The sequence below is a fragment of the Macrosteles quadrilineatus genome, unplaced genomic scaffold (genome assembly GCF_028750875.1).
Source record: "Macrosteles quadrilineatus isolate MER2022 unplaced genomic scaffold, UCM_ALF_1.0 Scaffold_1__1_contigs__length_201487025, whole genome shotgun sequence".
NCBI classification, from domain to species: domain Eukaryota; kingdom Metazoa; phylum Arthropoda; class Insecta; order Hemiptera; family Cicadellidae; genus Macrosteles; species Macrosteles quadrilineatus.
The window spans coordinates 41,408,475-41,422,193 of NW_026542594.1; the positions used below are offsets into that span (position 1 = coordinate 41,408,475).

The 13,719-nt window shown below is 35.0% G+C and overlaps 1 protein-coding gene across 1 annotated transcript in view; it reads right to left on the bottom strand.

The window, feature by feature from the left end:
* LOC128996383 (replication factor C subunit 2) overlaps positions 1-13,719 on the bottom strand; it is a 96,406-nt gene that overhangs the window by 52,028 nt on the left and 30,659 nt on the right. The window contains exons 4-5 of the mRNA XM_054421685.1: positions 5,472-5,565; positions 4,601-4,716 (exon numbers count right to left, since the gene is read on the bottom strand). Coding sequence (XP_054277660.1) covers positions 4,601-4,716; positions 5,472-5,565 — 210 coding nt within the window. The remainder of the gene's footprint in view (positions 1-4,600; positions 4,717-5,471; positions 5,566-13,719) is intronic.

Consider the following 13,719-nt stretch of genomic DNA (forward strand, 5'->3'; position numbering starts at 1 on the left):
AGGAAACTGGTTTTGGCTATTTATTGATTAGTCCGCCGACCCTTCTAGATGACAAAATTGAGTGACAGTGTTAAATCATCGTGTTCTGAATTTCATTTCTTGTTTACTTTGTGTGTTATTCTATTAATTCTAGTGCTTTTGGTCTATTTCCTCTATATGTCAATTATATATTTTTTAATATATAAGTAAAACTTGTCTCTCCACCTTTTTGGATCCAAACCAACCATGTTCTTTTTTGATTAATAGGATTCATTTAGAGGTGTGCGGATATCCGAAAAATCGGGTCGGATTCGGTTCGGATATCCGTATCCAAACCGGGCCCAAATTCGATATCCGACACTATCCGTTATTTATCCGACTTTTTCGGATATACAATATATTTTGACGTTTTGGACAGAAAACTAAATCTCCATAGCTACCATTAGTTTCCCAGGACAAAATTACAGCAATACGTTTCCAACGACCTAACAGCAAACGGCAAAGAAGCCGTATGATGCAATACTGATAACTAGTTTAGTCGTTATCGGCTGTTTTGCTTTACGATTACATTCGTCTGGAATGAACAGGCATAAAGCAAAAAAGAACTACCATGGTCAAATGAAAGTCAACTCGTGCTTGTCTCGCTCCTGATACTAGGGGCGCTGTAATAGTTTATTTACAGTACTGTAAAAATAACAACGTCATTCTTTCTCTTTGTTCTTCTATTTCTTGGGTTTCCCTTCATCACGCATTCAACATGTTGTCATGGTTACTAATCACCCATGTCTTTATCAGCTTTTGTGACATAGCGCACAGCATGGGGTAAAACTTGACGAATATCGGTTAATTTTTACCTACCAATTTAGTACTACTTTATTGGTATTTGGTACTGTATTAATAATCGGTCAAAATGGCCGAATTTTGTCAAATTTTACACCAAATTTATTGAAATTTCAAGGTGAATATTAATAAAACAATTATTACCAAATATTTGTATTCATTTAAAAGATTGATTTGTTGTATTGGGTTCCCCACTGAGTGCAGCCGAGCGGCACTAATGAGGGTCGGACCTTCTTGCGGGTGAACAATAGACGGCTTATCAGACCCACCCCTCCCCCGTGGTCTGGAGAAAGCTTGTAAACAAACTATTGCACAAGCCATTGGGCTGCTTCAACTATAATTTTGTCAAATGAACTGTGATGTTTTAAAATCAAAAACAATAATTTGGGACCATACTGCTTAACAATAATGGACTGCAATTATTGTTAAACATACAATCCATTTTTACATTAAACAAAAATATTTTGTGCATGGAAAACAACAAGAATAATCATGTGTTTTTAAATTTATTTTGTATTTATTTATACAAAATAGAATTAAATATTCATAGTAGTTACAATATACATATGTAATCGACTTGCTAGTTGTTTTGTCGTCATTCAAGGTCGCGTTGCTGTTCTGTCATGAAAGACAATCTGATTGTCTCAGTCTGCACTGCATATCTCGTCAGGCCTTCAATCGATATCCTTTTATTTCTTGCATCTTAATTTAGTTCAGTTCAGTTCTTATCGTGATTATCTACTATTTGATGTCTTGACAATTCTCGATGTTTTTAAACATATTAAAATAACATTGTGTTTATTTAAAAATTGACTGAACATTATTATTATTATGCACTTTTTTAAGAAAAAAAAAGTTTAATAATTAAGATAAGGTTAGGCCTACGCTAGGAAAAGCTCGGCTCAAAAAAGCTCGAGCTCGAACATTTTTTAAAAAGCTCGGCTCGGCTCGGCTCGAGGTTGAAAATCGCTATTCGCACACCCCTAGCAGACAGCTGCGAAATCGTTCAGGTGAACTTATAAATGCTCATAGCTGTTCGGCTGTATGACCGAGTGTCAGCCCTCTTCCCCGATCTAGGCCACGGCTCCAGCTCGCTTGGTGTTGCTACACTTGGATTTCACTACACTTGGTTTATAGTTGGTGTGTTAGCGTCTAATAACACTTTGCTATATATATTTTACACTTATACTTTATTACATATGAGTCGGCAAACATATTTTGAAAATGGTCACACCATCTTAGATTTATGTTTACCGTTTGGTTTATAGTTGGTGTGTTAGCGTCTAATAACACTTTACTATATATATTTACACTTATACTTGATTACATATGAGTCGGCAAACATATATTGAAGATGGTCACACCATCTTAGATTTATGTTTACCGTCTACTCGTCTAGTATGTAAATAGGCTTTTATGTACAATAGGCTACTGAGAATTGGAATCGTCGAATCCCTAATTTTAATACATTATTTTATTTTCAGTAAGTAAAGCATTGGTGGGGCTGCAACCCACCATCTTCACCATATCTTATGAAGTCGGCGCCCATACTTGTAATCCTTTATTGCCAGAACGGTAGGGGTCTGCTGGTCCCTGATTTTTTCGTATAACCAACTTATGTTAACAAATCTTCACAGGAGCTGCTAACCATAACCACCCACAAAGGTCTTTTTAGGTTTACCAGGCTGCCTTATGGCATCAGTAGTGCAGGTGCACTATTCTTATCAGCAATGGATAAGATTTTAAACGGACTTGAAAACACTTTTTGTTACTTATACGATATATTAATTGTAGCAAAATCTACTGATGAAATGTTGGGACGAGTGGATGCTGTTCGTATGAGTGGAAAAATCATTAATATCTCCTGCAGTCACAAAACGTGATCGCCTTCTATTGCGAACACGGCAAAATCATGAATATCTCCCATGGTCACAAAAACATGATCGTCGTCTAGCATGACGGCAAAATCATGAATATCTCCTGCGCTCACAAAAATGTGATTGTCGTCTAGCATGTCGGCAAAATCATGGATATCTCCCACGGTCACGAAAACGTGATGGTCGTCTAGCATGACAGCAAAATCATGAATATCTCCTGCGTTCACAAAAACGTATTCTTCGTCTAGCATGACGGCAAAATCATGAATATCTCCTGCGCTCACAAAAACATGATTGTCGTCTAGCATGTCGGCAAAATCATGAATATTTCCTATGGTCACAGAAACGTGATCGTCGCCTTAGCACAAACGAGGCAAAATCATGGATATCTCCCATGGTCACAAAAACATGATCGTCGTCTAGCATGACTGCAAAATCATGGATATCTCCCACGGTCACGAAAACGTGATTGTCGTCTAGCATGTCGGCAAAATCATGTATATCTCCCATGGTCACAAAAACATGATCATCGTCTAGCATGACGGCAAAATCATGGATATCTCCCACGGTCACGGAAACGTGATCGTCGCCTTAGCACAAACGAGGCAAAATCATGAATATTTTCCGCGGCCGTGTAGACATCATCATCGTCGCCAGCGGTCACGAGAACGTGATCGTCTCCTTGCTTGATCGCAGCAAAATCATGAATATCTTTTGGGGTCACGAAAACGGAACCGTTGTCTGGAGCGATCTGTTTCCAAAATCCAAATTCTGTTTATCATTCGCGGCCATAGACATCATTCTTGTCTCCCGCGGTAACGAAAACGTTCTAATCAACTAGCAGAAAAATTGTTAATATCTCCCAGGGTCATGAAAACAGGTTCGTCGTCTAGCGCGATTGCGGCAAAATTCTGTTTATCTACCATAGACATCATCGTTGTCTCCTGCGGTAACAAAAACGTGATCGTCGTCTAGCGTGATGGCAAAATCATGAATATCTCCTGCGGTCACAAAAACGTAATTGTCGTCTAGTATGACGGCAAAATCATGGATATCTCCCATGGTCACAAAAACCTGATCGTCGTCTAGCGAGACGGCAAAATCATGAATATCTCCCGCTGTCAATAAAACGTGATCGTCATGAAACTTCCCGACTTTGATATCAAAATAAAGACTAAATCCCGACATACCCGTCTTTCCTGACTACTAGACTCCCTGTCACCACCATGGCACCATGTGTAGATTTTCCCTGCGATGCACACAAGCTGAGAAAAAAGGTTTTAAAGAAACATGCTTGCCTATTAATATATAGATCATGATATCTCAATTCTATTTTATCATAAAAATAATAGTTTTATAATGGCTGTTAAATTTCATCCCTAACTCAGTCAGTATTTTCGTGAATATTCAATTAGTCGCTGGCCATTGCCTACTGCCATAAAACTGTTTGTTGCTTCATATTAAACTTGCAACTAATCTACAATCTTATTTTATAAGTTAAAATATTTGTTATGGATATTTTATCTTTCTATTGACAAAAACCACAAGCGTTGTTGTTTCCATTCATTTTTTATCTTTTTCCGTTATGTTATAAAACCATGAGTGTAGGATACTATCCTTTTCCATAGTAATGTCAATGTATTAAAATTTAAAATAATGGTTTTAATACAATTGTGAAAAGAAAACCGCTAAATCACTGATAGCCGTGTACTGTACCGATTTTGTACCGAGAACCGAGGTACAAAATATTGTACCGTACTGACCTTAAATTTTCTGTACCGCAAACCCCTACTAAAAAGTGAATTGGTCTCGGATCTGTAGGTCTTACCATGAGACTCTCAGTAGTAGATTATAACCTGTAAAGGAAATTCCCTATAAGAGACAAAATTGCATATGAAACTGACCTTGTAGGCCTTTGATATGTCACCGGAGACACAATGCATGAGCATATCCTTGACTAGCAGTGGATGTGGCTCGTCGCAGACTTTAAACACGTTCTCACTGTTGACATGGCCAAAACCTGCAAAACAAATGTTAGCAAATAAAAACAAAATTCTAAAGACAACAAGCTATTATTTTACCAAATTAGACAACTCATACGTAAACTAGACGTGATTTAGTAAAACCATGCAATTGTTGACTTTAAAGGGGGTGGGGGGGAAAGCACCGAAGGGATTTATAGGGACTTTTGGAAAAATGTATATCTAGTTAGGTACAAACGATTGGTATATAGTTTTACCTGTCTTTAATTTGTTTTGACAGAAAACCTTTATTGACTGGGCTACTGTGGTATTAGATCAGTTGTCATCCTAAAAAAATTCTTTTTCCTTTGTACTGTGTTTAGGTCGTGGCTTGATTTTAACATATGCTATGATTCTTTGTTTTGCTTACATTTACGTCGTTATTTTGTGACCATCATGGCAACACATAAGACCAATGTTAAAATGTTTAAACTTTGAGTTACTTTAAAATTATAGACGCATTATCAAAAATTGAAATTGGTTACGTCTAAACCATCCAAACATTTGACAAAACAACCTTGGTAAGTTTGGCTAAGATATGTTCAGCCGTTATTGAGATTAAGTGTTATAAAGATTACATTGAAGTTGACCTGAAAGAGCTTAGCTTCGCTCCGCTCAACAAACATGTTCAAGTGAGACGATTTTTCAATTTTGTTAATAAATAGTAGGATTTGAGAAGAACTGGTTGTTTATTTTAATAATTATTATTAATTACGGTACAATATATTTCATCTGAACCAAGCCAATACTTTACCATTGAATGTTGATTGTAAGTTGTTCAAAGCCTGCCTCATGTCCCCTTGGGCTGTAAATATGATTGCTTCCAGCCCATCATTGGTGTGTGGAATCTGCATGAACAAATCAAGCATATAACACTGTGGTTTAGGTATCACAAAGGAAAATTTCTCTGATGTTGTTTATTTTCTTTAACCAGAAATTTTTTTCTTCAGAAATTTTTTTCTTCAGATGTTTTTAAATACACTCACAAAACTACTTGTTTGTATCACAAACCAAATTAATATGTAGGTGACCTTTGAAAGGGCAAATTGTTTTGCAGCTCAGTCATCAACTCTCCCCTTGAAATGAAGGTTGTGTATAATGTCAAGTCATCCTGGAGCTGGAGAAGGAATACTATGCCAGCCGTGGACGTATCTCGCTGGGTATATTTTCATCCAGAATTGAATCTAGTAAATCTGGTTGGCTACCTAATGCCGCAACATCCCAGCTTCTTGTAGGAAGACAATATCAAAGCCCTTTTTTATACATGTGGAGTGGAGGAGCAGAATGAACACAGCATTGACTGTCTCATAAGAAACCCATAGGTCAGCATACTCTTAGCTAACATATTTGTACCGTACAATACCGCTCATTGCTAACAAAACAAAAGTTACGTTTTGTGAAAAAGCCGTACAGGTATCACCTCAAACAAATCGAACTATCAGGAAAGTAAACTCCAGTACAAAACCAACAAGACAAAAATCTTTGAAGATATCAAAACATAATATGAAACTCTCCATAGTCAGTGACAGCCAGGGTAGAGGGGTGTCTCAAGTAATTCATTATATGAGTAACAGCAATATATTAACAACCGGACTTGTAATGCCAAATACCGAACTATTGCATGTGGTGGATGTAGCATTAAAGCAAAGAAGTGATGTCATAGCTATACTCGCAGGAACTAACAATACCCTTAACAACACAATAAAGGATATTTATAAAAACATAGAGAAAAAGTTGCAAGAATTTGACAAAGATAAACAAGTTTTACTTTGCACTATTCCGCAAAGACATGATGCTCCTAACAACAGTACAATTCATTTAGAAATCCAAAGGATTAATAATTACCTAAGTGAACTGGTTGCACGATTCAAAAATGTCCATCTGATCGATACTCAGGTACTGAGAAGGTCATTCTACACGTCTCACGGCCTACACTTAAATAATAAAGGGAAAAAAGAACTAGCCCGGCTTATTATAAATCACATCAGAACTTCCAGTCAACCTCAGCATATCAAGTCATCTGCAACTAATCTCCAAAGTCACCTGTTACAATCGCAATCAATAAAATCTAGAGTACAGCTATTGGAAGCTGACATGAACACTGTGATCGAATTGTACTCAGGTGACAGCAAAAACGCTTTTGCTCATTGTATCTCCGCCGATTTTGATAGTGACAAACAGATGAGTCAAGGTGTCGCTACAGTCTTTAAAGAAAAGTTTGGCAAGCCAAGTCACTCGGATTACTGTGATTCAAACCTGACCTGTCAAAAATCCAAACAGGGAGCCATAATCTACAGCTTAGTAAAACAAAGCAAAAATACTACCAAAACTCGAAAAACTACCATAAATACAATGCTACGTACGATGCAGTTTTTGATCAGCTTGCCAAAGACTTTAAACGGAAAGAGCTAAAAAATCTGATATGCTCCCCTTTAGGATGTACACGGGACCGCATCTCACCACACCATTTCATCAACAATCTGTTGAAATTCAAACAGGAAACAGGGGCATCAATTACAATTGTTACCTACAATGAAAATGCTTCGGAGAAATTATATAATAAGTTATTGTATACAGACTTCGTGAAACACCTTAGGAAACTCATAGTGTCACTTCAATCAGCACGACAAAATGAAGATTCTGGAGGCAAAACAGGCCTACCTAGTGGCAACGGACGTCCCCTTTTGGCTGATAAAGGACATTTACTGTCAATGGAAGAATATCCTCCTCTGCCGTCCTGTAACAACAATCCAAGTTCTGCTGTTGATAATTCACACATGATGACAACCAAGCAAGATGTAACTGTAGCTGTGACTTCACCCTGCAAATCCAGCACCCCCTCCTCTCAACCTACAGAGGCAGCCGATACTTCATCATCAACAGCCCCTCAACAACCTTCTGTGTCACTGTGTCCCGAAAGTGTTAATGAAAGTGAAACCAGTGCCAGTGTTTTAGAAAATGTAAATTCTCATTTTTTAGGAGATACTCTAATAGGGGATCCTCCGCTGCATTAGGCCCTGTCACAAATAATCCCAGATGTAGCTCCAATAAATTTAATTTAAATTTAATTCATGTAAATGTACAATCTTTAAGGAATAAGTTAAGTGAATTGGCTTTAGTATTAGAGGAATCCCATTGCAACATTGCATTATTGAATGAACATTGGCTTCTTAGAGATGAAATTAGGCTGTATATTCCCCAAGGTTATACTCTCGCAGATTCCTTTTGCAGAGAGGGTGATCCCCATGGAGGCTCTTCAATCATTTTAAGTACAAATATTTCATATGATAGGATAGATATTTCACACCTTATTCACACTGGCTCATTAGAAGCATCATGTACTTACATTAATGATTTCAATGTAACTTTGATATCTCTGTACAGAACCCCCAATTCTGATTGTAATTTATTTTTTAATCAATTAGAGAGCCTTTTAACATTTGTTTTACAAAAAAAACCATCTTGTAAATTAATTTTAGGAGCAGATTTTAATGTTGACTTTTTAAAGAATGATAATCCCACAAAAATGCTTGTCAATGTCTTAAAATCGTTCAATTTATATTACATCTTTAAATACCCAACCAAAGGGAACAAATGTATTGACAATATTGCAACTAACATTGAGCCAAACTTATTTCAGTGTAAAGTTTTGAAAGAACAAATATCTGATCACCCTATTTTACATTTTGCATTTTCAAGTAGTTTATATGTGCCTGATATAGTCAAAGAAGTTTCTTTTAGATTGTTAACAAAAGAAAGGATTAATATGTTTTTGTATAGTTTAAGTGTCATCAATTGGGAGCCGGTTTTTCAGATTGCTGATGTTAATGTTGCTTTTAAATGTTTCATTGACTGTATTCAGAATTGTTACAACTATCACTGTCCTAGACTATCTAAGAGAGTAAGAAGGGACTACAAAGTTAGTTCAAAAAATAACCTGTGGTTTGATGAGTCACTTAAGAAAATGAAGGATACTCTGTTACTCCTCAAGGATTTGACTAAAATACCAGCTTATCAAAACAATGACATCCTAAAAAAATGTCTATCATCTTACAAAAACAAATATAAAACTAGAATTAAAACCGCTAAGATAGAATATAATGAGGAATTTATTAATAGTTCACAAAACAAATGTAAGGCTGCATGGAAAGTTGTTAAGTCAGAAAGTGGTTTATTTTTTAAAAGTGAAAAGTCGGATCCACCAATTACAGCTGACGAATTTAATGACTATTACATTGATGTAGGAAAACAAATTTTAGACAAGTTCTCTAATGGAGGGGGAAGTGGGTTAAATTTTTACAACTTTTTAGATAAGGAAAATGTTTCTAATACCAATTTTTCCTGGAAGCCGGTAACATCAATTGAAATTTTAAAAGTTATAAGATCACTTAGTTCCTCTAACTCTGAAGATTTTTATGGCTTTTCTAACAAAATTGTCAAATATATAGCTCCATACATTCTAGAACCCTTAACTTACTTAGTTAATATTGCCTTATTAAATTCTACATTTCCAAGTTGTCTGAAAATATGCAAAACAGTTCCAATTTTCAAGAAAGGAGATATATCTTCTGTTTCCAATTATCGTCCCATTTCAATGGTTCCAGTTTTTTCAAAAAAAATGGAAAATTGTGTTAAAATACAGCTTTTTGATTTTTTATCAAATAACAAAATTCTGAATAGCAATCAATTTGGCTTTCGACCCGGATACTCCACAACTTTAGCCGTTGAATCCATAGTATCAGATATTCTGGATACATTTGAATCTGGCAACTATCTGAGTCTGGCCCTTGTGGATCTCAGCAGGGCCTTTGACTCAGTTCTGCACACCATACTTTTGCAGAAATTGGATTTTTATGGTATAAAACACCAGGAACTAAATTTTTTTAAAACCTACCTTTGTGGCAGACAACAATATGTAGCTTCCGGTAAACAAACATCAGCTTTTAAAGAGGTTCTTGCTGGGGTGCCACAGGGGTCAGTACTTGGGCCAGTATTGTTTATATTATATATTAATGATTTGCCAAATGCTATGCCTTGTAAAACAGTTCTATATGCAGACGACACATCGTTTATTTGGCCTTCTGACAATCTTAACACAGCAATCCGTGGAATTGATAACATGATCGATATTGGTAATAATTGGTTTAAGAGTAATTTTCTTGAAATTAATAGTGATAAGACAGAGAAAATATGTTTTACACTACGTAGAAACCAAATTGAAAATCCAGATTTTGTTAAATTGCTAGGTATTTTCTTAGATAAAAAATTAACTTGGGAAGAACATACCAACAATGTAATATCTAAGTTGTCACGAGTTTGTTTTTTATTGCGAAAACTAAAAAAACTGTGTATCTAATCACACACTTCTTTCTGTTTACCATAGTTTATTTCATACACACTTATTATATGGAAATATTCTCTGGGGAAATAGCTGTGGGGCCAGCAGGGTGTTTACTTGGCAAAGAAAAGCCCTGCGGATCATGTTTGATATACCAAATAAAGTCAACTGCAAACCTTTCTTTATAAATAATAATATAATGACAATTCCAAGTATTTATATTTTTAATAATTTAGCCTATGTTAAACAAAACATTACAAATTTTACTAAATGTCACTCAATACATAACCACTCAACTAGACAATCAAACAACCTGTACATCCCACCAGTTAGACTTTCAAAATTCACAAAAAGCCATAAATATTTACAATTACAACTTTTCAATAAACTTCCCATTCCATTTAGAGAAATTGATAACATAAACCTTTTCAAATCAACATTATCAAGATGGCTAATTAGCAAAGCCTTTTTTTCTATAGACGATTTTTTAAACACAAATAATTACTCTGACCTCTTAACACTATTGGCCACTAGGAGGCAGCCTGCATGACCAAAAATCTTTTTACAAATTTTCTGAATATTTACAAATTGTTTAGTTTTGAAGCATTATTTACTTAAGTTTTTTATAAATTTGTGTTAGAGCATTCAATCTTAGAATTTTAAATTTAAATATTAGGCCTGTATGTACAGTTTATGCAACAAAATGTTCAATGCTTCTTAAGGTGATATAGATTTAAGCATGATGTCATATTTGTGTCCTGATTTCTGACGTTGTCTATTGTAATTTTATGTTGCTGAATGACAATAAAGATTATTATTATTATTATTATTATTAAAACATCGACTACAGTTAGAGGTAAGCGGATATCTGAAAAATCGGGTCGGATTTGGTTCGGATATCTGTATCCGAACCGAGCTCATATTTGATATCCGACACTATCCGTTATATATCCGACTTTTTCGGATACACAACATATTTTGACGTTTTGGACAGAAATCTAAATCTTCATAACCATCATTTAGTTTCCTAGGACAAAATTACAGCAATACGTTTCCAATGACCTAACAGCAAACGACAAAGAAGCCGTATGATGCAATACCAATACCTAGTTTAGTCGTTATCGGCTGTTTTGCTTTACAATTAGATTAGATTAGATTAGATACGTAAACAATAGATTTAATGTTTCCAAAAAAAAAGTCAGAGTAGAAACAATAGAAAGGCGACACAATAGAAGGGTGGAAGGGTTTGGGCAATGACCTCGAAAGGAGTGCGGGTAGCAACAGCGAGTTGAGTAGGACGGGAGAGGGGAAGGGGATGGGTGCGACCTTGAAGCTATATTTTCATTTTATTTTGCATGCTACAAAACAGAATACAAATCCCATTTACATTGCAGCACTATTCTAGTTTGTACAAAAATTGAGAACATGCTATGAGTTTATAAAATTGAATAAAGTGAATCGATCATAGACTAAGAATAATAAATATTAATTATTAAATAACAACAACAATAAATAATAGTAGCAATAAGTAACAATAAATAAGAGTGACTAAGAATAACGCAAATAAATAAGATAAGAAACAAAACATGAGACACAAGATAACTGATAACTAGGGGTCTGCGGTACAGAAAATTGAAGGTCGGTACGGTTCGGTACAGTACAATATTTTGTACCTCGGTTCTCGGTACAAAATCGGTACGGTACGTGGCTACCCGTATTTTTGCAGTTTTCTTCTCAGAACTGCATTTAAACCATTATTTTTAACTTGAATACATTGACATTACTATGAAAATGGATAGTATCCTACATCCATGGTTTTCTAACAACAATTACTGTACCACGCATTATTAAAACAAAACCTTTTACTACAGTACTACGAGGATTGTGTCAAGAAAAATCACAGTTAAGATAAAGGTTTTACCTATGTTACTCTGAGATAGGTACTTTGAATAGCCATGATAGGTTTTACAATTAGGATATGAGTTTTTAGGAATAAACATCTTTGAAACATTTATTGACAAGATAATTTCACACAACTGGTAAATTATTTCTAACCAACACAATGTCTAGTTGTAAAAAAAAATTAAAAGCATATAAAAGCATTCAGTACAAAGACAGTGTAGTTAACAGCTGTTCACTGCAGACACAATGAAAAACTGTGAAAAACTGAGTAAGATTTTTGTCTTTTCATTTACAAAGTTAACATCCACACATATCATCATTAGTTTATCTCAGGCTCAATCCAATTTGCTTAGTATATTTTAAAGCTCTTCCAAAGAATCAAAAGACCCAAGCCTAGACCTAATAATTTAGGAGGGCCTATATATAAATTGATTAGGTTACAATGAGGGTAGCAAAATCACTATCTAGTTCATAAGATTTAGATTGCATAAAGTACCTTCAACACAATAAAAAATACTGGAAACTAAAAATCATTTAAGCCTTAAACAGCCACATCTAACAATATAAGACAAGATACAGAACATGCAATGACATAATTTAAGACCGAGTAGGCTTGCATAACGAAAAAAAAAATAACTATGCAAAAAACAACAACTATGCTTGTGGTTTCGTCAATAGAAAGATAAACTATCTATAACAAATATTTTAACTTATAAAATAAGATTGTAGATTAGTTACAAGTTCAATATGTAGCCATAAACAGTTATATGGCAGTAGGCAATGGCCAGCGGCAAATTGAATATTCATGAAAATACTGACTGAGTTAGAGATAACATTTAACAGGAATCATAAAACTATTATTTTTATGATAAAATAGAATTGGGGAAAGTCGTAAAGAAATAAAATATAAAAGTATCAAAACTCAACAGTTCTTGGAAGTACTTGAATACAACAATTATTGTCGTGATAAAATGTTAATGGATTTGGGACTGCTAATGGGTTTTTTATTTCATCACCACCCTAGTAATAAATTATGAAGATCGTAAACAAACATCTGATAAGACTTTTATGTGCTCGGAACCAACTGTTGTTGACTACGATAGTAAACTGAAAGTAATTTATTATTATAATAGGCTATACCAAACCGAATTTGTACCGTGTAAAATGCTGTACCGAACTGATGCCGACTTTTTCGGTGCACCGCAGACCCCTAGTATTTATAAATTCAATGCTCATACCGTCTGGCAACATTGCCATCCATCTGACAACATGGTGGCAAGTGATAAGCCTCTATCATTCTACTAGAGTTCTGTTCTACTAATTGTCAGTTGAACACGTCATTCATGCAACGGCACATTCGTTGTAAAATGCAAAGGCAAGCTATTTTGGACTTTAAAACTATTATGAATGTGAGATAATGAACTTGGAATTATTTATCTTAGTTGAATTCAGAGTATTCCAAATAAACTATGATGTGCCACTCTTTACAACCTTCAACGTCAGTTGAGTTTAGCATCATAATTAACCCTACTTTTTAGAATCAGTATTGAGTACAATGAAGCAAAGAATATCGAGTATCGGCGATTCTTCGACAGCACTGGTACCGAAGGTATTGAGAATCGGAATCGGCCCATCCCTAGTTTATTGTAATGTTTGGAATCCTTGTGAAATTCCTCACAAAAATATTAAGAAGTATTAGGTTAAAGGTTTAACATCTATATAAAACGTATGTTCTATGATAAAATATTTAAAATACTGTTTT